Raw genomic sequence first — 25,177 nt, forward strand, 5'->3', positions numbered from 1 at the left:
AGATTGATAATGTGTAGGTTTTCTGTGTTGGCCTGTGTGTGTGTGTGGATGTGAAACAGAGACATCGGCACTGCAGATCCAGCCGCTTTCACCTGACCCGTTTACTGGACTATTCTGATGTTTACAATCTGCAGCCCTCTGTCCTGTTCACACATCGACACTATGTGCTCTTACACAAAAGCAAGGCGGACAGATCAGCTGATTGAGGGGGCGGCTTTAGACAATGACTAACATGAGGCTTGAGGGCATTTCGGTTCACAGATTTAACAACCTGTACACAATAGCCACATATTTTGGCCCACAGCCACCCTTTGAGGCCAGCGCGGCTCAACCTGTCTACTCATCATCTTTCCCTTTTTTCCCCTCCAAAGAACTGTCCCGCCACATGTCACCACCAAAATAATTGAATTCATTATAATTTACTACTTGTGCACACTCCTCTCCGTACCTGAGGTGGTGAGCAGAGATCCATTAGAGGACGACCGTCGGAGGATCCGCAGGCTGTCACTCCAGGAGCGAGACTTGGGCAGCCTCTTCAGGAACCGCCCCAGTCGCCGCGAGACCGGCCCGAAACAGGCGCTGCCGGCCTCCCCTTCCGCATCGCCCCTGACCTCCTCCAGATGCAGCGACACCTGGCCGAGAAATGACCGGCTCACCCTGATGCCTTCGACTCCCCTGGACCCGACCCCCACCGCCGGCTCCCCCGTCGCCTCCTCCCACCCCGGGACGAGAGGTGCTATCTGTGCCATGGATGGGGCATGGTGGCACCATCCGACGGGCACTGTCCTGTGCGCGTAACCCTCGCCGGCTCTCCCCTCCTGGCCCCGGCCGGCCCTGTCCCTCTGAGGACTGCCCCATCGCCACCACCCCAAGTTCCCCCCTCGGCCATCCCAGCGCAGCCACTCTGCCACCGGTGCCACGCTCCGAATAAACAGCCCCCTCTCCGCTCGCTCTGCCACCCCTCCACCTGTACTCCTCACACACTCCCTAATGCTCTCACCTCTCCACTCTCTTCACTATCTCCTCCTCTGGTCTGCACCTGACCCGTTCGTCCTCACGCCTCAGCGCACGGACGCGAGCCCTGATTCTCAGCCGTGCTGCTTCTCTGCCACCAGAAACGCCTCTGTTATCAATGCTCCCTCGTCCTCTCTCGTTCTCCCCCCCCCCCCTCTGTCTCCACTGCAGCACCCACACACTCTGCAGCAACCAACAGTCAGCTTAAAGAGACAGAGACCCCAAAGTACGACCACGATCCTGGCTTCTCTGTTCCCCTCGCTCCTCTCTTTCCAGCAACAGGAGCCTTCCTCCTTCCCATTTCACTCAGTCACAGATCACTGCAGAGCTGCCACCCCCCTCTCTCTCTCTCTTTTCCCCCTGTTCTGTCTCCTTGGTGTGAAACCCCACGGCCTGGTTGAGGGGGGAGTGAGTCAGGCTGTGTAACCCCGACGACAGACACATATCTCATCAGTGTGAGGGACGTGCGTCACCTCGAATATGTGTGTGTCTGGATGGATGCTTGTATGTGTGCGGCTGAGGTGATGCGCAGTCGGCCGGTTATTAATATGCACTGTGAAAGAGCTACTGGGAGTTATCCTCCTGGCCTACTTGTAAAATTGAAGAGTTTGGAGGAGCAGCATGTGCTCCGCTCACAAGAGTGGGACATAATCTCGAGCAATGCCCTCACAGTTTGCTCTTTCCCCACTGCAGTGGCTGTTCAGCAGCTGGAATATGATATAATGTGTGTGTTTCTATCCAAACTTTTGAAATTGTGCTTGAATAACGTGCTTCAGCAGCATGTCTCTGTCCTGTCCTCTCTGCCCCCTACCACCACCACCATCTCCTCCTCCTCCGCAGTCCTCCTCTCACCATCCCCCAAGGGCGACCTAAATATAGCCTGCTTGAAAATCCCCACTGTTGTGCCGTACATATACAGCAGGGCGGCGCTGTACTTTGAGGAGAGCACACAACACAGATTGACTCTGCCAGAACAAAATACCTAAATCTCGGTGTCCTATTGTGTCCCTCTTATATTTACAGTACCAAGGTCAAACCATGCTGAACAGTGTGAGTGGGCAAAAGCTCTTTTCATAGAAAAATCCTGAAGTGGTAACATGTGCTTACATGTGTAACTCTTCAATATTCAATGCAGCTTTATATTCAGCTCATATGTATAAGACATATGAGCTCTGGAGGAATGTTTTGGCTCAAGTCTAGTAACAACTATGTCCATGGCAGGTCTGAACGGTTCAGAGCCATTTAACGCAACCCCTGCTCCCCTGTTTCCTTCTTCCACTGTGTGAACGCAGCTCTGAGAGGACCAGTGTGGAACGGATGAGAATGTTCCTGAGACAAGGCCTGTACTGTGTTCACGAGGGGAAGAGGTAACACAACCAACACACATGGGAGTTCAGGGGAAGAACACGTCCCCTGGAGAGCCATCAGGACGGCCATGGGGCATAAAGAGCACACTGGGAGGGCAACTGTGAAGGCTTGTGGCGTGTGCATGTGTGTGTATTAAGGATATGTGTGTTTAGGTGTGTGTGTGCATGCGGGGCTTCCTGGCAGACTATGCCTCCCCGTCTCTGCAGTGACCAGCACACGACCCCACACTTGCTGCTCGTGGTGCTGTGGATGAACTGTGACAACAAGATTTCTACTCAGATTGCAAATATTTAAACACAAATACCATCAACGTAGGAGAGCGAACATTGCTGCCGCGTACGTTCCTGAGAGCTATTTCTCTCCTTGAACTCGTGTTTCGAGGAGCTCTGATCTCCAGGGTGTTCACCTCAGCGCACTGTGCTTTGACACAGCGAGCAGACACTAACTTGCCGACAACAAACCAAAGTGCAGGGCGAGGGTGAGGGGATTATCAATTCACGCAAACACGGCCACTTTGAACAATCACTGGAGAACAGACAAATTGATTGTCATCTGTTTTGATCATCAATCTGTTGTTTGAGTCGCTCCTCATGCGAAAACGGCATATATTCTCCGATTTCAGCTTCTAAAACTTTAAGAGTCGCTGCTTTTCTGTTCCATATCACTGTAAATTGTAAATTTGGGAGTTTTGTTCAGACAGAACGAGCAATCAGGCGACTGATTGGCGCGAGGACATTGTGAAGGGTAATTCTCACTACTTTTTAACAGATTATTAAACAAAGATTATTCGATAATGACAAAAAATTGTAAATTAGTTTGTGTATAAGTATATGGAAATTTAACTGATGGTGAACAACACATTATAATGTAGTTTTAAGCATATCAATTTTCTATATAGTGTTTCTTAAGCACTTACAGATCCTTATGTGAAGTATCCATAACTTGCCTATGAAAAGGGAACACTTGACAACACCTAGGCTATAAGGAATCATCACTTGTTTAAATACATGTACAAATTGGTAGGTTGTTTATAGATGTTATATTGTTTGAGAAAGGCCTACATAAGCATTTTAAGTGTCTTTCAATCGTATCACCATTCATTGATCTGGTTAGAATAGTGTACATACAGTAACAGGTGCATGTCTTCTTCACAGACAGCGACGGATGCCGGAAATAACGCAGTGCCGCTGCCACAACATTATTGTTCCCTGAAAGCTTTAATTAAATATTAATCTGGTGTCTGACTCCGTCTGCCTGTCTGTAATCCCAACCTCTCCATCCCAGAGGCTAAATCCCAGACAGGAGACACCCAGAGCTGGGATTAAAGAGGCTGCCACTCCCCCTCATCCCCGACACAATGTGAAGAGATGCCAAATCAAATCACGAGACGAGTGATAAACAACAATCACTGTACAGACTTGTACTGCTGTTGAACACCTTACATGGCAGTTCTGTATTTTTTTTAATATATTATCTTTTAATAGTACCTTTTATTATTCTTTCTTCTGTTTTTATCATACTATACTTGTGTTTTCCTGTGCAGTATATGGGAGTTGGACCAATACAGAGCTCATACTGTACATGTCCAGACATATTGGTGTATGCATGCACATTCATTATTTCATGCCCCATCAGGAACTGATGCCCACAAGGCTGTTGTCTGTATGTGTGTAGTGTTTGGTTGCGTATAGGGTAGAGGTTGCTGTATAGCTGGAATTACCACAAATTACACTCCCATCTAACTCCCAAGAGGAGCAATAAAGATCAAAAAACAAAAACAGCACAGACATGGACAAACGCCAGCAGTAGGAAATAATTCAGTGGCCTATACAGCAACAGGGACTGGGAGCTCTGGCTACACAAGCAGATTCCACGGCAGGGCAAGGCCACATCACTGCAGTCCCTGCGAGTTCCCCACCGTCCCAGGGGGGGGGAGAGCTGCGTAGCTCGTTCTGTCAGCTTCATACGCAACAAGAGAGAGAGAGGGCGATAAATGAAAGACAGGCACAGAGGGAGCGAGGCGTACAGTAAGACAAAGACACAAAATGATGGTTGTTTATGGCTGCGAGGCCTCCCGTCTCTCACTCCCTGTCATTTGCTGGGTGCAGTTGAAAGGAGAGCGTGTGTGTTCGTGTGTGTGCCGTTTCTATTTTGGCAGTTCTGGTTGCGATCCTCCCCACAGAAAATACCCCAAAATGCCTACAATTCGCATTGCTTGACATAAATGTCCCGGTGACCCCCCACGACCTCGGTACCACGATCACCTTTGATGTGTTTTGTTTTTTTTTTCAAGAAAGGGGAGCAGAAGGAGAGGTAAACTACAGCTAATGAGCTTAATCCATAAAGAAACTATTAAAGGGGGGGGGAGTCAGTGAAGTTTTAAGGTTATAAAGTATCTCATGACTGTGTGTGTGTGTGTGTGTGTGTGTGTGTGTGTGTGTGTGTGTGTGGGTGTGTGTGAATTGTGCACCAGTAATCTCTGCTCTCGCTCCACTGAGCGCTCGCAGTCAGAACACTAAATCAGACATCTCTGCAGTGCTGGACGAACTCTCCCTCTTTCCCTCTCCCTGTCTCTCTCTCTCACGCTGGCTCTCTTTCCTCCTCCCGGCTCTTGTTCTATCTCTCCGTCTCTCCTCGTTTTTATCACCCTGCCTCCCTGCACCTCTTCTCTGACCCTCTCCACTATTTTCTGTCATCCCCTGCTTCCAGCTTCCTGTCATCATTGGGCTTTTTCCTCGATAAATTTCAAACCCTTGGTTTTGTTCCTCTTTCTCAGGCGGTCTGTTGTTCATGTCCCTTTCTTCACTTCTTCCCTCACTTTCGATCTTGTCTATGTCTTTATCTCACAGTGCTCTACAGACTGCTGCTGACACGATGCCAACTCAGCAGACGCATGCTCTCAAGGACGCACACACAAATTCCCACACACAAACCCTCTTGAGGCTGAGCTCACAGTTTCTAGTAAAATGTGTGTGTGTGTGTCTGTGTGTTTGTGTGTGCCCGCGCGCATGTACTGTATATTTAAACCAGATGAAACACATCTCCGCAATGTCAGGTCAAATCGGCTTGGCCCAAACTGTCTCAGTGTCCCAGAGCTGTGCAGGTGGGACTGATGTCATCGGAGCCCGATCAGCTCTCAGACACACTATATCACCTGTAAAGTCAGAGGAGCCAGGTGTGTGTGTGACTCCAGAGACGTCAGGCACAGTCAATGTGATGTTTTAAAAGACAACCTTGGATTGGTATTCAAATATACAGTTAAATGAGAAATAATGCTTTCCTCTAGTGTCCCCTGTTGCGTCTTCATGACCCCCAGGACAAATGCTTTGACCTCACAACCTCATCATCATCACCAAGTGTGAGCTTTTGAGACATTCCCATCCCGTTCCTGGATTTCACCAGTGCGTCACTGTGAATTCTACTCGCTCTCCCTGGCTCTTTGAGCCGAGGCTGTAAATCACAGAGTGGGAACTCTGGGAGGCAAAGCTGCAAGGACAAGATAATGAGCTTTCCATTGCAGATTTATTCTGGCCGCGTCTGTGGAGCAAAACGCTTGGACATGTCATTCCCCATCACACTGGCTGACTCACTTGCCTTTCTTTTTTTTCCTGCAGACACCAGTGTGGAAGAGCAACTTGCACCGAGACAGTACTACGAACACGACACAGGCCACTAACTCACATCACAAATAAAACACAACCGAATCACACACCTGGAGCAACTGTGTGTATTGATGTGCATGTGTTGGATTCACATGGAAACCGCGCAGGACAGGTCGCGGATCACGAATCCACATCATGCCACAAAGGACAGAGACATGTCGGAGGACTGTGACTTACTTTGACATGTCAGTGCCCGAGTTGTGATCTTGTGGCTGCATGCGTCGCACCAGTCCCGCGTGACGGGCTTGCTCTCGAACCGGTGTCCTTCGCCCTTCTCGGCCCTCACCCGGGGGTCCAGCCCCTGGGGGAAGATGGACCAGGCCTCCCTGCGGGACCGCTCGAGGCGGGCCAGCCGCACGACTCCGGTCCGGCCCTGGGTGAGCCGCTCCAGCGGGAGACCACTGCGCTCCCCCGGCGCTCGCCTGCCGTGCGGCGCGTCGCGGTGCCGCTGCGCTCCTCTGTGGCCGCCGGCGTCGCGCAGCGTGGCAGTGGGCGAAGTCCCCCTCGGAGCACCAGTGTCGGGGTTCGAGCCGCAGTCGGCGCGGCCCGGCGGACTCTGCCGGGCCGCGGGGCGCCTGTCGCAGTCCGCGCTGCCCGCCTCTCCGCCCGGGCTACGTGGCGCAGCTGCGCGTCCCTCGGCGGGCATCGCTCCGGCGGCGCCCGGAGACGAGGGCTGGGCGCACGGCCCGCCGCTCGCCGAGCTCCTCCTGAACATCTCCTTCTCCCGGGACGTCTTCCTCGGCGGGCTGATCTTCTTCCTGACGCCGGTCACTTTGAAGACAAAGAGCGGCGGTTCCGAGTCCAGCCTGTGCGGACCCGGGTGCTGCCCTACCACACTGGCGGAGGCCATCGTCCCGCTGTCCTGTCGGTGTGTGTGTGTGTGTGTGTGTGTGTTGAGCTGAGCGGAGTCGTGCGCGTCGTGGTGGGTTTCCCTCCGTGCCCTGAATGTAAACTCCCCTCACGCCCGCGACCAGCGTGTAGTAGTGACAGCTTCAGTGCGCGCTCCCTTTACAGCCACGGGAGCGCGCACTAATCCCTGCTCCACACTGTAGCTCTGATTTGGCATCTGTTGGTTATTAAGCACTAGGTCACTTCTCCTTCTTCTTTTTCTGATGAGCCATTGTGATTTGTCAGCTTTTTTACTGTTATTGCTCTATATGTAGTGGATGGAATGGACATATTCAGGTTTATATCTAAATAGTTTACATGGCAACATATTAAAAGATCAATGTCGCCGACTTATAGTATCTGTATATGTCAATATGAAGTCATTTATTGTAAATAACTTTGTAAAGACACATGCTGTATTACTATTGAAACTACAACACAACCACATATCTCAACAACGAAACACGAATGAAACTGATGGGCCTACAGGAAGCTGTGAATATTATGATGTATAACAGTGGGAAAATCTGAAACTGAATGTCACGCTTGTTTGTGTGGTCAGAAACGGCAAAGTCAAAACTTTCCATTTAGCCAAAAGCATGTCACATGAGCTGCACAAAACCACAGAGCCCTCACAACTGTAGTCCCCTTGAATCAAGAAAGCCCCCGAGGAGACCCGCTCCACTCCCACACACACACAGAGAGAAACACTTTCTGTTTCATCCTGTACTTTGACTGTGTCACAACTCACTTGTTTTCTAGTTTTGTTTGGGACTTCTCATGTTCCCACATCAGTTAAAATACCAACACCAAATGTAACGTAAAATAAAAGTTAAGTATATTTCACAATTTTCTTTAAGCCCACATGCAACATCTCTTAGACTCTTCATAAACAAATAACCTGTGGGATTCCCCCACCTAGTCAACGTAGTAAGTATATTTCACAATTTTCTTTAAGCCCGCATGCAACATCTCTCAGACTCTTCATAAACAAATAACCTGTGGGATTTCCCCCACCTAGTCAATAACAGTCATTTCACACTGTACATTTTCTGTACCGTCACTAGACTTACTTCTGTTATAAAGGAGACACTGGTGAGTGCAGACTTTCCCTGATTTCATTTATTTTCTGTGACAGTGACACCTGTATGATAAGAGATGGAGACATATAGCGTCGTTACAGTTAAACATTGACAGGGACAGAAGCAAATGTAAGTTCAGGAACACAGTGCTCAACTGTGCTCGGAGATTCTGACCGACTGAGCTGAAGTGATCACTAATGTGATCAATCGTTACTCATTCATCAATTTTTTCAATGACATGCTTCAAGTAAAGCTAGAAGAAACGCCCATGGAGCCGTCTGACTGATAAGGCATGAGGAAAAAGGCGACGGCAGACGACTCAAGCCCTTGCTTTAACAAGCAAACACACACTGACATACAGTAGTCACACAGAGAGATGTTGTTAGGCTGGTAAAAAAATTCCGTTAAAGGTTCTACTGATTTGACAATGCTTCTTCTCTGGGACAAAAAACAATAAATAATATTTAAGTAATTTACTTGGCATTTGTCTATCTTTATTCTGACAGTCTATTAGAAACACAATAACACTAATGGGAATTAATAACTAAGGAAATAATGGGGTTTGTATTGGACTGCTGCACACGCACACTAACACAGAGACATCTGTAGATGTGGATGTAAAATGAAACCAGCACAAAACAAATATATTAAAATCCAAAAATATAAAGTGGCATCATAAAGACAGTGTAGAAATGTGTGTGAGCGTGATGAGAATCATAGTTCTGCAGTTTACCAGACAAAGCATCTAAGAAGGTTCAATTGGTTTAATCAATCGATTACATTTCCTCCTTCTCCAGTCAAGGCATCTTCTCTTTGAATTGAGATTTTATTGATTGTCTTCAGCTGCTTCCTCTTCATATCACACTAACTGCAGGCAGTCTTTGAAAGAGGATGCAGTACATTGTCCACAACAGCACATGAAAGGCTTTTAAAATGAGTAACTGTCCGAGAGATTTGTGAGTTTACATGCAAAGATGCTGTTCTTTGGTCAAAGTGTAGAAGGTCTGACCATGCTCGGCTCCAGAGCTGATGCAGGCGTCACTGCTCCCAAACTAAAAGGACAAAACACATGCAATCATCATTCACAATATCATGCTGCACACAGGGGTGTGAATTGTGACAGAGGACAAGACGTTTGTCACTCAACTGACCTCTCGATAATGGTGTTGTTACGCTGTAGTTCTCCCACCAAAATCTCCATTTCCTCCTTCAGATGGTGCATGCTTCAACAAGGCAAGATATGTTGTTTTGGCAATTTTCTCTTACTTAAAGGGGCAGTTAGCGATTTTGGAGAAAGCTCGAAGCCGACATGCTAACCACAAGGCCAAAACCCCAGAGTCGTAGCACAATTCACTAGCACGTTTCTTAAGGTGTCGAGGATTGATCTTCACAAACGCACCTTTTTTTTCTTTCAATTAACAGAGCCAGGACTGTGTAGTTTTTTCGGCACACACACAGGACCGACAGCTAGAAGACCGTGAGGAAATATTCGCTGAATTAAAGTCGCCCTACTGCGTCAGATGTGAACTCCGGAAAATGTCGGGTTTGCCTTTTACATATGACGAACGCAGCGTCAGATGCGTTCACACAAACAAGAACATTTGCAGAATATTCTGTGTATGGTTGGAACATGCAGGAGGCAGGACATGATGACAATTTCACTGCAGAAAAGCGCACACACACCTGGAAACCATCTGGTCCTTGTCCCTGGGTGCGATTCCAGGCTGCTGTTCTGCTCTTCTGGCCTGCAGACTGGAAAGGATTCTGTCCAGAGCCTGAGGAGTAGAGACCAAATCAAATCAATTCAGCAACAATAAAACACATATTGGTATGAGTTTTCAGCTGACAAAAAGCTTACAGTGCTCAGTGTCAAATTGGGGATGAAAAAAATAAACTCTAACCTTATTTTGACACTGATCACTCATCTCAAGGTCGGCTAACAAGCCTGTTGAGAAAGAGCTGAAGTCAAGCAGTCGGGTCTGCATCTCCTGTAAAACACTGCAAATAAAGGAAGAAACAAACGAGTAAGTCCAAAAAAGAAAAGAAAACCAATGGGAATATTGTTCAAACGATAACCAGTGAAATCTGCAGTGAAACACTGAAATCTGCTGGAGCCAATAATTTTTAATGCTGCAATAATAATCTTATTTAACCTTTATCAAGGCTTTAATTACCACATCCTCACTGAAATCTTCGGACATTTGTTGGGTATGTACTGTAACGTAAGAGCGGTTGGGTTTGTGTCCCTTGTTTCAATGTGCAACACGCGGCCATGTCACTTACTGTAGGCAAGACGTTTTCCTGACTCTTCTTACAGAGTCAGAGAAAAAAATCGAGCTATACATCCATGAAAATAAGTTAAATAATAGCTGGAAAAATATAAACAAGCAAGTGAACTATAACATAAACAACAGTCGCCAAATGATTTTTAAAAAAATGTAATCTTTCTTTATCTGCACAAAACAGAGAGGAATTCAAGAATTATAGATTTAAGAGTAAAAAATATGTAATCTCAATATCTCTTGCTCAAGAAATGTGAAGTGAGCATTGATGATGAAGACTAGTAGCAACCTAATCTGTTGCGTGAGACTGCTGCGTAGTAATGTCCTTCTGTCCTGGGATAATCTTCTTCATATGAGCCTCCAATCATCTGTGTGTGAATGGCTTAAAATTAAACTTAACTGTCATCTTACTGTAGCTGTTGGCAGAACATAGCTGAGGTGAATCAGATGCAAAGGTTACACTGTGTTTGGACTTTAAACGTGTGAGCTGAGAACCACCTGCTCCATGTTCTCGTTGAGGCCAAAAGCTCTTTGTATCTCTGCACACAGTCCTCTCGCAGGAGAGACTTCACTCGCTTAATGTGGGACGACAGGTGGATTCTGGGAAGTAAGAGTGACACAAGCAGATTACAGGAGGAGCTCACAGTAACACCTTCACAGGCCGGCTAAGCAGGACACAAAACGACAAAGACAAACTCACTTCTCAAACTTGTGTATTTGTTCATCATTATATGCTAACTCTGTGGTGAAAAATAGGAAAACATGTTAAGAATGGTCAATTTTACCATGAACAAAAAGAATAATAAATATACAGTGTATAGCAAAAATTAAACACACATACTGCCAGTGAGTCTGTCTTTGCGATAATGCTGATGAATTGCTGTAATCTTCTGCAGCAGCATCTCCATCTTCTGACAGCTGCAGGGGACAAAAGGTCAAGAGTTCAAAAACCTGTGCGCCTAACCTGAAGTTCTTCTTGTCTGCTCCTCACCGGTACCTCTTGTCATTAGCCAGGATCTCTGCTAGCTTGGCCTGTTCGATCTGAAGTTGGTCCAGTTGGTTCTGGAACTCTTGGATGCCGGCAGTGTATATAGGCAGGTGCTCTTGGACCTGTAGAGACAGCAGCAACACACTCTTAAACTTGTCAACAAATCAGATGCCTGCAATTATATTTATGATTCACACGCCACCATCCTGGAGTTGTTTACATGTCATTTAGCTATGTTGTGCCTCTATTTATGTCCTGTCCCTTGTTATGTTACAACAACAACAACAGAACTCAAAAGGAACTGTGGCAATAAGTGTGCAACTATTGTGACAATCGGTTCCCAAAAGTAATTTTGTATACTGTGCTTTACCATATATTTTACTCTGAATGGGACCATTATTTAAACTAAATTAAAATCATGATGTATTGGAGAAGCTGTGAAAATAGAGATTAAGACCAAAAACTACTCAGGAAAATGTTTAGTGATGTTATAAATCAAGTGAGAAGAAGAGTCCTTTTCTCATTGACCTCTATAGAAACTGACTTCTTATTGCAAACAGTGGAGTCGCCCCCCTGCCGATCATTCCAGAGAATACAGGTTTCAGGCACTAATGCTTTGGCTTCACATTTCAGACCCGGAGTCTACGTCAATTTTTATATACAGTCTCTGAGTATGAGCTATAACATAGTGCCTCATAAACCTGCGATTCAGTGTCTCCTTTAAGAAAACATCATTAGATCAGATTCCTGCCAAATGTGTATTTTTATGATGATGAAACACCTTGTTGTTCCACTGGCCCATTGTATTAGATGACTTTAGAATTCATAGTTCAGTGAATCTTAACAACAGTACATGCTGATGAAGAAATGACTCAGTTCCCATCACCACTCACAATAACCACATCAGTCAAGCTGCTCTCTCTGATGTTGCTTCTCGATTGAACTCACCAGCTGCAGTCTATGACTATGATCCGCCAGGCCTTGGTTTTCTGGAGTGTGATAGCCACTGAGAAGGACAACAGATGTCGGAGAAGAAAAGGGAAAAGAAGGAGCATGAGCTTATTCATGATGGATTAAATGTATTCATCTCAGAACGTGTGTAGAAAAACTCACATCGTTTTAATTCTCTGTTGTACGTTGAGGCAGGACTGCACTCTAATGGTGATCATCGCAATACTGTGAACGGCTTCTCCACACTCCCTGCGCAACCTCATCCTGAGGAGGAATGACGGTCAAATAGGGAGTAGTGGAGGAGAATTTGAAAACGGTCATTAACCCAGAGTCATCATATAAATTGGAAACATAATGCAGTGGAGTAAAAATAGTTATTCTAGCATGAATGTTTCTCACATGTAGCTGTGGTATCCTTGCAGTTGCAGCTCTCTGTGCTTGTGCAGCGACTGCACTATCCTCAGATACTGGTGGACCACTCCTACTATTGCCTGGAGATAAAATTGATTGAAGGAGATAATAAATGATGGGTTGGAGACTTATAATACACAAAATTCACAAGTGGGATGGAAAATCAGCAGAGCAGCAGCACAGTACCTTGGTAAAAATGTAGTCTGCCATGACGTCAAACCTGGATGGGATGACAGGCGTTTCTGCTACAGTGAAGAGAAGAAATCCATACCCAAAAATATATGATTCATAGAAACTAATAGATATAGATAGATAAATAGATATTACGCAGTGAATGTGACACTTAACACTTTTTCATACCTCCCTCAGGGAACGGCCAAGAATGCAGAAGAGACACAAACACTAAAGACTTCACAGAATCATAAAAATGAACGTGTATTTGTTTGTCTTACGTTCTCTGAAGGGCAGGCTGATGTTCGATTCAGGCCCGGAGCTGAGCAGCATGAGGGGCTGGGCAGGTGAAGTAGGTGGGAGGTTGACAACCTTCATTTGGCCCTCCAGAGGGAGCTCATGCCCCAGGTACAGCAGATTTTGCTGCTGAACCCCTATACCAGTCTGAGAGGCCACCTCCTCAAAGAATGCCGACACCCTGGGTGAGGAAGGGGAGAATTAATTAACCACAATATAACTGAGACAAATCATTTATGAACATAATTCAGCGAAGGTCTGCAACAGAGATTCAATTTACTAAATAACAAAGACTAACCTTGAACTACAACATTTATATGGATCCACTTTGATCAAATTCCACTCCCACTCTTGTAGTTATTGACTACTGTTGTTAAAAAGTCAATAATTTTTTAAAAATTGAACTCACATTTTTGATCAAATTCAGTGGTTTGAAGGTTGGCAAAAATAACTGACTTCTGAAGTTGTTTTTTTCTGCAGCACATTGGGAGAAAATGCTTTTTTTTTTTAAATTTTTGTCTGTTATAATTCAAACAGTCCTGTAGTCTGTAGAGTTTGATCATATGTTATGATGCCTGTACACACTTACGTGCTGTAGTGGTGAATGTAGATGGAGTGCGCCATGGCCTGCTGCAGAGAGAAGAGGTGGACTGGCTGCCGCTGCAATATGTCTGTGGTGGCTGTGAAGAACTGGTCAAAACCCCAACATCTCTCGTCGTCAGCCTCCAAAATACCTGCTAACACTGGGACCAGCTGCACCCTCAGACCGCTGCAGACAGACACAGTCACAAATGGACACAGAGAGAGGCAGTGAGGTACATGAGAAAGTCAATCAGAGAATAAAATTGCATTGTTTGCTCATTAAAGAATGATTGATGCGTTTGAAATGGTCTTTGTTAATGGGACATACCGGGACAGTTGGCAGTTGTGAGGTAGGTGGTAGATCCACTCTATAGGTCCGCTCTCTGCACGCTGGATTCCAGCTATTGCACCCACAGGTTTCTCTGTAGTTATTTTGAACCTACACAAGTAAACGCACAGGCTCATTTATCACTTGTGGATGTTGACATTCGTCCCTTAATAAACTAAATTAAGCAAAATATATGTACTTTTAAAGGGCAGATTCCAAGCATTTGGCACAACTAAATCGGTTAAACAGAGCTCTCATTAACACGGTCAAAATGTCCTGTGTTGACTGTATATGGACCTTGGCTTAAGATGTAGTTTATGAATAATCTTCCCATCATAATTTCACATTAAAAAATGAATATGTTAAATTACATGGTGAGCTTGTTCCTGCGAGGTCCTCCATACGGTGTGAAGGGAAGACTCCCGGTGGCAGCATGGTAAAACGTCACACCAATACTCCACAAGTCAACACTCACTCCGTAAGATTTCTGATGAGCCTTACGCAGCACTGCACGTTCATACATGTCTGGATGCTACACACACACACACACACACACACACACACACACACACACACACACACACACACACACACACACACACACACACACACACACACACACACACACACAGACACACACACACACACACACACACACACACACACACACACACACACACACACACACACACACACACACAGTCATTGTATAGTCATATAAGCCAACGCTTGTTGGTCTGTGAGATTGTTTTGTATACATAGCCATTCCATAACATTTAAAAAAAAACATTCATTCATTCACTCATATGGCCACTAGAGGGCTACCCAGTCTTGATAATACCAGTCATGTTGAGGTATCAAAATCAGGGATCTACTGGCCTTTTCCCACTATATAAATTCAAAACAGTCAGGTTGTGTTTTTGCCGTTACCTCCATCACTGGTAACACATCATTTTCACACCAAGGTTGTTTTTTTTACAAACCACCAATTACATGGAACACAGAGGAATTCCTATCAGAGTCTGAATGTGACGGTGCACACACAACCGACAGCTAGCAGACCGTGAGGAAATATTCACTGATTTTTACAAAACGTGTATTTGCTTTAGAAACACTTACTGCCCCTTTAGGAACCACTTAATAAGCCTGTGTTCATGCTATGCAGTCATAGTACATTATCTTACCAGATACTCTTCAGTTCCATAGATAGACACAAACTTCTCATCATCCTCCAGCTCTCTCGCTGCTCCAAAGTCAGTCAGCTTATAAACAGACTTGCCATCGTCGCCGACCTGCCGCATGATGTTGCCTGGCTTGATGTCCCGGTGTACCACGCCATTTTCACGCAGGTGGTTCATCCCCTGCACTGAATAGAGCACAGAGAGGAATACGTCAATGCCAGGTGCATGAGATTAGTGAGGCATATCAGCTCCAGCCACCCACCTACACACTGCAGTACGGTAAGGAACTCTTTTTCTGGCAGGCCGAAGGCATTTTCTGGCTCCTCCAGCAGGCTTAGCAGACTCCCTCCTGAACAATACTCCATCACCAGCACCTTCTGCTTAGAGGGCAGCTAGAGAGAGAGGGTTAAGGAAGCAAGCTGCACTTGTATATAAACTGTAAACATTATGAAAATATTAAATCATCTTACTCTAAATTCTGCAATGATATTATTAATCCTCGGAAGGAATTCATTTGTCATAGCAGCCATACAATAAGAGACAATGTCAAAAAGTAAATATAAAAGTTGTTAAATACAAAGACTGAAAAATGAGTTAGCCGCCCTGAAGTATCAAACTTGCTTTTGAGACAACCTCTCACTGATAACGATGCTTAGGGATTTGCTAAGGCCTTTTTCACAAACTAACAGCTGGGAAAGTTGTGAGAGGACGTCACAGACACATGAGGTGCTTTGATGTCAATAAATTGATAAATGAGTGAGCTATTGAAGATGCAAACCTTTAATTAAAATGTTTTGTTTTGTTTTTTGTTATTGTTCTTTTATTTAACTGATAGGTGTGAAATACTAATACTAATGACATGGTTTGACATTCCTATGGTTAAGACCAAAAAAAGTTATTCAAGATTGAAATGGGTCATCCCTGACAACCCCTGTAGTGACATGCGCAGTGGACAGACATTCAATGCCTTGCACTCTCCACTGCATCGTCATCTTTGGTGATTTTGATTTGATCAAATCTGTGAAACATCTTCATGAATGAGCTCTCCAACATATCCCAAAACTGGGACAGATCGAGGTTTAGACGTGGAGCTAATGAAGATAACAGCCGCAAAACTGACGAATGTCAAATATGAAAATGACTTCACCCCAGTGGATTACATTTAGTGCAGATGTGACAGATTTAACCCAGTTTTGTAATATAAAATAATGAAATCCATCTCCCAAGAGTGCAAATAATTCTTGGAAAAAGTCTGACCAGAATAACTGTAGAAATGTAATCTGATTCCAGCATCCAAAAGCCTAAGACAAGAGAAACGCCATGTGATGAAAATGTTAAAAGTTAAAACGATCTCTTCTCGTTTCCAAGTCTGTCCTCTTTATTGGCCCTTCCTTTGGTCTGTCCTCCTCTCTCGGCGGCCTTACCTCTTCCACAGTGTGCAGCTTGACAATGTTGCCGTGGTTGAGCTTCCTCAGCATCTCAAACTCTCTCATCTGGACCTCATGAGGGCGGTTGTAGCTCATCATGTTAAACACCTTCACCGCTACCAGCTCACCTGACCTCTGCACAAACAGACATGCCCGCTTATATCAGCATAACACACACACGGCATCATCAAGTACGTCAAAAAAACAGCCCACACAACCGCAGCCGGCCTCGTTTTCTTATCACACATCCTGGAGTCGCATTTGAACCAAAAAGTAGGCTGAAAACATCTGAGACAGTGAAGTGAATGAGCTGCGCAGCGGATAAGAAAAAACTACTTTACAGTGTATTTTGAGGATAATTGTATCCTTAGCATGGCTAACCTTGTTTCGTGCTTTGTATACACTGGCAGTTGCCCCTTGACCGAGGACATCCTGTAAAGACCACAGGTAGTTTGTTGTGCTGGCTGTCATCGCTGACATACTGGAGGGAGGAGACGGACAGTAAATATGCAGACAATTAAAAAAAAAACATCAACAGAGACAGGGAAGAGACGCATGCCCTCATTGTTTGGGGCATAACTAGCTAGCTACTACGTGATTTTTCTCAGAAAGGTGAATTCTAGAATTTGTTATAAGAGAGGAAGGTCGGAGGTTACAACAGTATAAAAACATGAGTAACTCAAAGTTACTACCTGTCACTCTGAGGAACAATTCAAACGGTCAAACTGTGTCAGAAGAACAATCTCTGCCCAAATTAAACTGGAACACTGAACAACATCCACTGCACCCGCTAATCACAAAATACATAACTGATGTTTTATACAGTTTAAAAACCTAAGTCAAGGTGAACACAGTACATGATATTCACACACATTCTGTCATTCCTCCTAACTTGTGTGTGTGTATATATATATATATATATATATATATATATATATATATAGAATCTTCTTAATTATTCAGTATTCTACTTGTGTATATTTATTAATCTGTTATAAATATATTGTTCCAGCATCTTTGCACTTTGCACTAGTGTCTTACAGCGACTTTATTGCTCTCCTTTTTTATACATACACGTATATGTATATACATACTCTTATGTATATGTTAAAACCTGTCCAAAGTGGCTAAATGTTTATTGTTACTCTTGTTCCACTGTGTGTCCTTGTTGTTGTGTGTGTTGAGTCTATTCTGTGGAAGTGAACCGGAGTCGAAGTCCTTGTGTGTTTACACGAGCCGATTCGGATCACTAGCATAGACGCAGTAGAAGTTGCTAAAGAGGCTAATGTCAACACATGTCAACGCTTGTCTCCCCCTCCTGTGTCAACACGTTTCCGTCAACAACTAGCGACTCAAAGTCGGCTGACATATTGCACATACCTTCACCCGACTGACAGGCGGTGTTCGGCTTGTCTCGTCGTCAGCCCTGGACCTGGCCCGGTGTCGCCGTCGAGGCGCGTCGTGTCTCACTCGACAGCAGCTACATTCGGCAGCGACAACGTTGACATCAAGTGTGGCACCACCCGGTTATCAGGGTTAGAGTCCAACTTGTTGTGTGATCAAACAACTTCACACGCTTTCCGTCACACCTGCTCTCCGGACAGGTGAGGTCTGAGCTGACTTCCGGACTGGTGAGGTGACTTCCGGCCAGGTGAGCGCCGGACAGATGAGGTGACTTCCGGACTGATGAGGGGACTTCCGGACAGATGAGGGGACTTCCGGACAGATGAGGGGACTTCCGGACAGGAACCAGCCGTCGGAGACGACGACACGTTCGCTCAAAGTCTTGCTTCTAACGTCGAGGGCGGCAGCAGCTGAGCGACGTCTGATATAGGAAGTGGTAGTTTCACACGGGGCGGACTCTGATCTGTAGATGATGGCGGAAGTACAGTCCAAAAAAAAAAAAAAATGTAAAAACTATTAATACAGTTTTTTTTTGTTTTGTCCCTATAACCTTTGACTGAGGCAACAGAGAGGTGATAGTGAGGGAGGTTACATATCACATTATACACGAGTCCGGATACTCTGTGAAACTGTCAGTGTGAGTGTGTCATATGAAAGAAAAGGGGAAAAAAGAGTTTCATGTGTATGCGGATTTGAAATGAAAAAAGTCCGTTTCACTGTTAAAAATGGAAGACCATTCACACCAGTGACAGTTAAAGAAATGAAAAGTTAATCTTCTTATTGGTTAAAAAAAAAAACAATGGTAAAAACACGTCCTGAATCAAAATTAGTAGATAAATAGTCATAATTATGAGATTAAAGAGTCAGTTATGAGATAGAAAATTCAAATTATAGTATAAAAAGTTATGAGACAAAAATTCATAATTATGAGATAGTCAATATGAGATAGTGAATTGAAATGATGATATTAAGTGTTGTAATTGTGAGATATTGAGATAAATAAACAAACAAATTGAAAATCTTTATAGCAAGCAATGTTTATTAAAAAAAACTTATCTACTACAAGAACTACACATAGAATCATATAAGGCCTATTTGATTAAACTACTATTGCTATTACTGTACAATATTGTACCAAAAAAAGAGTGTACCTCTGTAATGTACAACATTGTATATACAAAGTACATCTGAACACAGGATTCTCCAGTAATACAGAGACAACTATAAATAGATTTGACATTACAGTCTTCTTTTTTTTTTAGTTCTGCTGTTTTCAACTGGAAACACACAAAAGAAAATGCATATTTAACAATATTCAACTCCGACAAATCATCCCCACACGCAAGTTAGTCCACACACAAGCAAAGTTGTTCAAGTGCATGACGATTGATTTGAGATCGCAGAGGGTCCCGGCTCCTCTTGACAGCACAGCCAGGACAAAACACACCGTACACCCACATGCATGTCCATTGTGTGAGTGTTCACGTGTTGACCACAAACACTCACACAGTCACAGTCCCTCCAGTTGTCACAATGAGGTAAGAGCAACACAAATATACCAGGTAATACACAAACAGTATACAGATTAAGGGTAAAAACAACTTTATAACAATTATAATTCATTACCTGGTGAAGAGCATACAGGAATGCAGTATGTGCTGTACTTTTTTTTTTGCAAACAGTTGTGGAGAAGGGGAAAGGTATGATTAAAGGGACTATATGAGAACACTGACCAGGGTAAAATTAGTTCAATACTTTCTCAAGAAAGTGAACTACAATGAAAAATTCAGTTTACCCTAAATGTCCTATCCCCACATTTGAAGTCAGTTTAAAAAAAAGAATGATTAACTTATCCTATAATCCATCACCAGATCTAATTTGCATTATCATCAAACATTATCAGGAAAAACAAAAGTGGGTTTAAGTCCTTGGAGATGGGTTTCCTCATCCTGTTTCGACTTAAAGCCGGTTTGCCACAGATGTTACAGCAGTGACTGAAGACAAGACAACATTTTATGAATCCCTGCAGGCTTTTTATCTGATCACACACATACACAGTGCATATTTCTTTTTTATTCAGGCTGCTGGTACTCCAGAACAGAGACGTGTTTTCCTGTGTGTCTGCAGGTAGCTGCTGCTGTTGGGTAGCATCCCTTTATGATGAGTGGGCAGGGCTGGGGTGAGGTGAGGTGCATATATACTCTACATCCACACATGCTTACAGGCGCACACATCCAGACGGCTACTCTGTTCCACATTTAACCATAACAGATTCTGAGCATTAATAAACACCTGAACAAAAAAAAAGTAGTTATAAGAGCGCACTGGATGAGGTGGTTGGTTGTGCTTTCTAAATGCACACGGGTGGATCCTCAGCTCCATGCTTCCAGTCATGATTATTAAACGTACATACACACCATTAGAATAATAAAACCCTCTTTTTTTCTGTTAAGTCTTTAGTATATATTTAAAGGAGCAGGCTGTGTCTTTGTTCGAAGCTGGTACTGCAGATACATAAACTGATGCAATCAGCCAGCTCGCCACTGCGGCTGCTGTCTGTGGCCCCAGCATGCGAGGAAAACCTGAAAGGCGTTTAGCTGCCACAAAACACTACCACACACCGACTTGTGTGTGGTGCATAGTCCAACATCACATATAAAAATGCTGGGTTTCAGTGGTCCCCTACACACAAAATAGAGCTGCAGGAGAGACACAGCAGGATGCTTCAAAATACCAGCTTTCATTTTTTTTTTTATTGCTATATATTGATTTAGAATTACTGTCAGCCATTACATATATTGGAGAATAACTGCTCCTGTTATGCTACTGTTGTGGTACTAGTACTGAACAGTAATTAAATAAAATAAAAAGAATCTGCAACATATCAAACACTGGAAGAAAAGATAATATAAAGCTCTTGATCACATGACTTACACTGATATTTGGCCCAGTTTTCTCTCATTATCCAATAAGTCCACCTTTATCTACAGTCTTCCACTTCTGAAGCAGCAAGTCAGTGTGTGTAATGTTCTACACAGAGCGAGAAGTAAGCATTTCACAGTCTACCCTTAGGAATCAAACACTCCCTTCCAGTCCGCTAGTCATGGGTTCATTAAGAAGAGAAAAAAACCTGTCATACCTACTGTACAAAAATCAAACAGTGCTTTTTGTTCCTCATATAGATCTGTGTAAAGGCAAGTAACACTCTTACACGCCCACTCAAACACAATTTCAAACATCACAAACTAGTGTATGTAAGCTCTAGGTGTAGGAGTCAATCCTGAGTCCTGTTCCCTTATGAAAGATTTTAAAAATCCAGTGATCACTGGATTCTCTGTGATGAAGCAGAAAAAAAAGAAGTGTCTTTGAAGGGTGTTCACTAACCTACACCTTGAGACGTTTAAGAGCTGCCAGGACCAGGCAGGAAAACCTCTGAAGGGAACAAGGCATCGCATAAGAATTCGCCTTCACACCGAGAAGTGAATGCTACATGAGTAGTGGGTTAGGGCTCGTCTGTGAAACTAATGAAGTGCTTCTAGCACCTGGAAGAAGAGTCTGTATGAATAAGTATTGTTCAGATCAAGGGGTGTTAAGCTGGGCAGGATTTGTCATTAGGCTGGGGAGGAGGCGGAGGAGGAGGAGTGTGAGGGAGAGAGTGTGTGTGGCCTCCAGGTGGAGGGGGAGGTGGAGGTGTAAGGGGAACAGTGGAGGTCGGGGAGCCCATCGCTGGACTGCCACCCCCTCCTCCGCCCTTTGGGAAAACCACGGGCTTGGGTCTCGTTGCTGGGGGGCGCAGCTCTCTAAAGGACGGTACAGAGGAGGAGAGGGAGGAGGAGGAGAGGGAGGGGGATGTGGCAGAGGGCAGGGGGCTCCGCGGCTGGCTCTTGGTGGGGCGGAAGGAGGAGGGCACGTCGCTAGCAGAGGAGGCGCTGCGCTGAAGTGGGTGTGCATGCGAGGAGCCCCCCTCACTGTCCCGCAATAGACGGGAGTGAAGTGGGCTGGAGGGCTCCGAGGCTCCTCCTCCTCCTCCGCCGCCCACACCTTTCAGCTGCTCCAGTGTGTCCAGGACCACGTCAGGGGTGTGTGTATGTTTGGAAGTGCTCTGTCTCTCCGACTTACTGAGCTCACTGAGGGCAGAGCTCATTGCCGCTTCAATGTCCTGCAACAGACAGACACAAAGTTAACACACAAACATCAGCTGCAGACATTGTGGTGAGTAAGTTAGTGAGGTGAGAGCATCACCTGTGAGCTTTGCTCTACCTGGGCAATGACCTCTGGGTCCAGGGGTCGGTGGTTACTGAAGCTCTTGGAGCGCCCTGCTGCAGTCGTCTTCCTTAACTGCGGACTCTCCACCTGAATGTTCATAGTGGGCCCAATTAAATGAAAAAATTAATAAACCAGTGTCACAATAATTTGTAGAAGGTACAGTAAGATATCACAGTACCTTGGTCTTGAGCGAGGAGTGGCGAGTGACCGAGTTGAGGATGCTATGAGCGCTGACGGGTCGTTTGTCTCCAGTTTCTTTCACCAGAGCCCCCCCGACTGGAAGAGATGCTGTTCTCACTCCTCCTCCACTGGTTCCTGGACTGGTGCTGTCACTCTCTGAGCTCCGGAGCGTTCTCCGGATGCTCCCAGACTCTGGGCGCTTCCTCAACCTGAACAAGACAAATATTTTAGTTACAATTTGGTATTATTAACAGTGATATTGTGATTCAGTTTAAGGGCTCAGTAAAAATCCTGTTATGCTGTCAAAAAGTCTCAAAAGAAAGAAAAAAAAAAACGCTTGCAAGAAAAACAACATAAAAAACAAACAATTACCCCACGCACTTGTTCAGGTTGGCCAGGTAGATGTCAGCCACATGAGCTCCAGTGGGAGAGGCGGCGCTGCCTCTAGTGGAGACCCTCTCTTCCAGCAGGTCCCTGGAGTCAACATCAGGCTTTGAACCTCCCCGTCCCCCATCAGACCTAAAACAATCGTTCTGTTACTAAATAAATCATTGCTGTGGAAGACAACGATGACTTCTGTTCCACTTCTCACTAGCAACCATCCAAACTGCCCAAAGTAGAATGACATAAGGAGGAAGCAACTTAGAGGGGGATTCTTGTATTTGTCAACCTTGGTATTATGCTTATATTTCAGTCAAGGACTGGTTGATGGGTCAAGATGACTTTCCACACTTATCTGTTTTAACTTTGATGCACAGCCACTGTAAATCACTGTAGTCCACTACTTGGCAGCTGTGCAGAAATGAGCCACATTTGGTCTATGTGCAGTTTGTAACCTTTGAGATTCAAACCATCATGTTGTAAAGTGTAAAAAAAAAAGAAAAAACAGAATGACACTTGTGGAAACAAGCCACTCTACTTGCGTGAATACAATATTCCATCTTTCTTTCTGTCTTCATGATATGATGGTTTTTTTTATCATAGCAGATCAACCTACTTAGCTACGGGGATTTCCAGTGAACTACTTTCAGTGTTTACTATTGTTCAGACTAAAGCACACGTGTTGTGTGACATCATTTCTGTTTATGGTTTATGTAGGAGGCTGTTTGCCCAGTGTTAGCGTTTCCCGAAACTATGCAACCGAAGTGGTATGGAAAATATTATCATAATCAAAATTTACAAAGAATGTGAAAATAACACACAGGTTGACAACTACTGTGTACGTTTTCTCTGCTGCCAAACCTCCATGTTGCCAGGAGTGGGTTTTGGTGTTGGTTGCTAGCGTAGAGCTTCTTCAGCCATTGTTGTGTTTACTGTACAAGAGGTTATATTTATGACCACTTAGCAAATACTTCTTTAGGGCAGATTAGATGCTACAGTCACTCTATATTGCAAAATGACAATTTGGGCTGGGGCTAGCTGGGCAGCATTCTTACTTCAGTTTTAAGCAAAGAAGCGATAGAAATAGAAACAAAAAAAGTGTTGACATTGGTGACGCCTTCCATTAATGGAAAAGGCTCTTGGCGAGCAAATTAAATGAATGCTGAATTCATGACGTTTCTTCTATACTACTAAGTTAACAACTGCTAATGTTGGAACTGGACATACATATGCTACATGACATATAGCCCAACCTGGCTGAAAAACGGCATTATTATCATGTCCCGTGCTCAAATATTAGAGTGACTCGAACACATCTTACATGTCTTGGAGCACAATATATTGATGTGGTACAAGTCCATCCACTCCATTGTGTCGTCCCTCCCACCAGTCGTCGGAGGCTCGCTGATACACAAGCAGAGAGGCACCCTTTTTGAACGACAGCTCCCGACTGGTCCGTCCGGAATAGTCGAACCGAGCGATGGCCTCGATTGGGTCGGACTCTGAAACAGTCAAGGAGCCTGAGATTCAGAGAATGGTGGACAGAGACAGGAAGTGACAGAGAAGCAGAGGGCGGCAACAAATGAGAGAGAGAGAGAGAAAAAAAAAAGGTGGAAGAGACAGGAAGCCAGATTAGTGCATAGCAGGTTAGTGCTGCTATATATAAATGGTTACTGTGCAAAGGTACAAAAAAAAATGCAGAGCAGTAACAGAGCAGCAAATTAATCAGATAACTGGGAGCAGGATGTGAGCTGGTTCTAAATGTTGAAGCCAGAACGACTGGTGAGAAAAGCAGGGTGAGATCTCGTTAATTGGTGTGTGTGTGTGTGTGTGTGTGTGTGTGTGTGTGTGTGTGCGTGTGTGTGTGTATGTGCGTGTGTGCATGTTATTCACCATCTTCGCTGTTGTGGATGACAGAGACAGCGTCAGGCGCAGGCTCTTCCACCAGGGGGGGCTCACAGTGTGGACTGTCACTGAAGTGGACACAGAGGGAAAATAATATTAGGAAGACGACCATAAAAATGTCAGACTGTCATTGTCTTGATGACTTACAGCTTGAGCTCATACCAACACATCAAGGGTTCAGAGCAGAGGGGCTCTGTTGGCATTTTTTTTACTTTCTTTAATTGTGGATAAGTCCTGGTCATGGCCTTCTGGGTGCGACAAAGCTCAGCCATAGCACCGTGATGAATGTTTCTGTCGACACTTTCTACAGCTGAGACTGAGCTTGTCCTCCAGTGTGACTTACAGCCTAAACAACCGCTCTGACTGGCAGTAATCATAATAACTGGTGCCGACCCTTGTTATCACAGTA

General features: G+C 44.7%; 3 protein-coding genes across 15 annotated transcripts in view; all 3 read right to left on the bottom strand.

Annotated features, from left to right (window-relative positions):
- The window catches only part of rassf5 (Ras association domain family member 5), a 24,587-nt gene extending 17,510 nt beyond the window's left edge, over positions 1 to 7,077 (bottom strand). Inside the window, exon 1 of one of the 2 annotated variants that reach the window (XM_035630792.2) lies at positions 6,222 to 7,077. In XM_035630792.2, coding sequence (XP_035486685.1) covers positions 6,222 to 6,894 — 673 coding nt within the window. In that variant the 5' untranslated portion in view covers positions 6,895 to 7,077. Of the gene's footprint in view, positions 1 to 448; positions 995 to 6,221 lie in introns of those variants that run through there. The other variant, XM_035630795.2, reaches the window with a different exon arrangement.
- A 1,686-nt stretch (positions 7,078 to 8,763) lies between these two features.
- On the bottom strand, positions 8,764 to 18,580 carry ikbke (inhibitor of nuclear factor kappa B kinase subunit epsilon). Of its 3 annotated transcripts, XR_004793398.2 has the most exons (22): positions 18,013 to 18,575; positions 17,014 to 17,113; positions 16,630 to 16,767; positions 15,468 to 15,597; positions 15,209 to 15,390; positions 14,396 to 14,556; positions 14,025 to 14,135; positions 13,704 to 13,883; positions 13,099 to 13,295; positions 12,833 to 12,891; positions 12,635 to 12,726; positions 12,398 to 12,499; positions 12,233 to 12,290; positions 11,294 to 11,406; positions 11,138 to 11,214; positions 10,997 to 11,036; positions 10,795 to 10,896; positions 9,916 to 10,012; positions 9,698 to 9,789; positions 9,166 to 9,237; positions 8,898 to 9,066; positions 8,764 to 8,842 (listed from the first exon to the last, which is right to left on the bottom strand). XR_004793398.2 is itself a non-coding variant. In XM_035630790.2 (21 exons), the coding sequence occupies exons 2-21, from the start codon at positions 17,110 to 17,112 to the stop codon at positions 9,003 to 9,005; spliced, it is 2,163 nt and encodes a 720-aa protein (XP_035486683.2). In that variant the 5' UTR covers position 17,113; positions 18,013 to 18,580; the 3' UTR covers positions 8,764 to 9,002. The 3 variants fall into 3 exon arrangements, 2 of the variants coding, with proteins under 2 accessions (XP_035486683.2, XP_035486682.2); XM_035630790.2 differs by having other exon boundaries at positions 8,764 to 9,066; positions 12,833 to 12,888; positions 18,013 to 18,580; XM_035630789.2 differs by having other exon boundaries at positions 8,764 to 9,066; positions 18,013 to 18,574.
- A 473-nt stretch (positions 18,581 to 19,053) lies between these two features.
- srgap2 (SLIT-ROBO Rho GTPase activating protein 2) overlaps positions 19,054 to 25,177 on the bottom strand; it is a 50,936-nt gene continuing 44,812 nt past the window's right edge. For 3 of the 10 annotated variants that reach the window (XM_035630779.2, XM_035630778.2, XM_035630774.2), the window contains 6 exons: positions 24,757 to 24,836; positions 24,185 to 24,383; positions 22,855 to 23,001; positions 22,481 to 22,691; positions 22,279 to 22,389; positions 19,054 to 22,195 (listed from right to left, as the gene is read on the bottom strand). In XM_035630779.2, coding sequence (XP_035486672.1) covers positions 21,626 to 22,195; positions 22,279 to 22,389; positions 22,481 to 22,691; positions 22,855 to 23,001; positions 24,185 to 24,383; positions 24,757 to 24,836 — 1,318 coding nt within the window. In that variant the 3' untranslated portion in view covers positions 19,054 to 21,625. The remainder of the gene's footprint in view (positions 22,196 to 22,278; positions 22,390 to 22,480; positions 22,692 to 22,854; positions 23,002 to 24,184; positions 24,384 to 24,756; positions 24,837 to 25,177) is intronic. The other 7 variants (XM_035630781.2, XM_035630777.2, XM_035630780.2 and 4 more) reach the window with 5 other exon arrangements.

Source organism: Scophthalmus maximus, chromosome 6, assembly GCF_022379125.1.
Source record: "Scophthalmus maximus strain ysfricsl-2021 chromosome 6, ASM2237912v1, whole genome shotgun sequence".
NCBI lineage: Eukaryota > Metazoa > Chordata > Actinopteri > Pleuronectiformes > Scophthalmidae > Scophthalmus > Scophthalmus maximus.

What these genes read in the sequence shown, in the direction of transcription:
- ikbke (XM_035630789.2), bottom strand. Translation starts at nt 17,112, where the DNA reads ATGTCAGCGATGACAGCCAGCACAACAAACTACCTGTGGTCTTTACAG. An exon ending in TACATTCACCACTACAGCAC is followed by an intron (nt 13,296 to 13,703) that starts GTAAGTGTGTAC and finishes TTCCTCACCCAG; the next exon opens with GGTGTCGGCATTCTTTGAGG. An exon ending in GTGATCAGTGTCAAAATAAG is followed by an intron (nt 9,790 to 9,915) that starts GTTAGAGTTTAT and finishes TCTACTCCTCAG; the next exon opens with GCTCTGGACAGAATCCTTTC.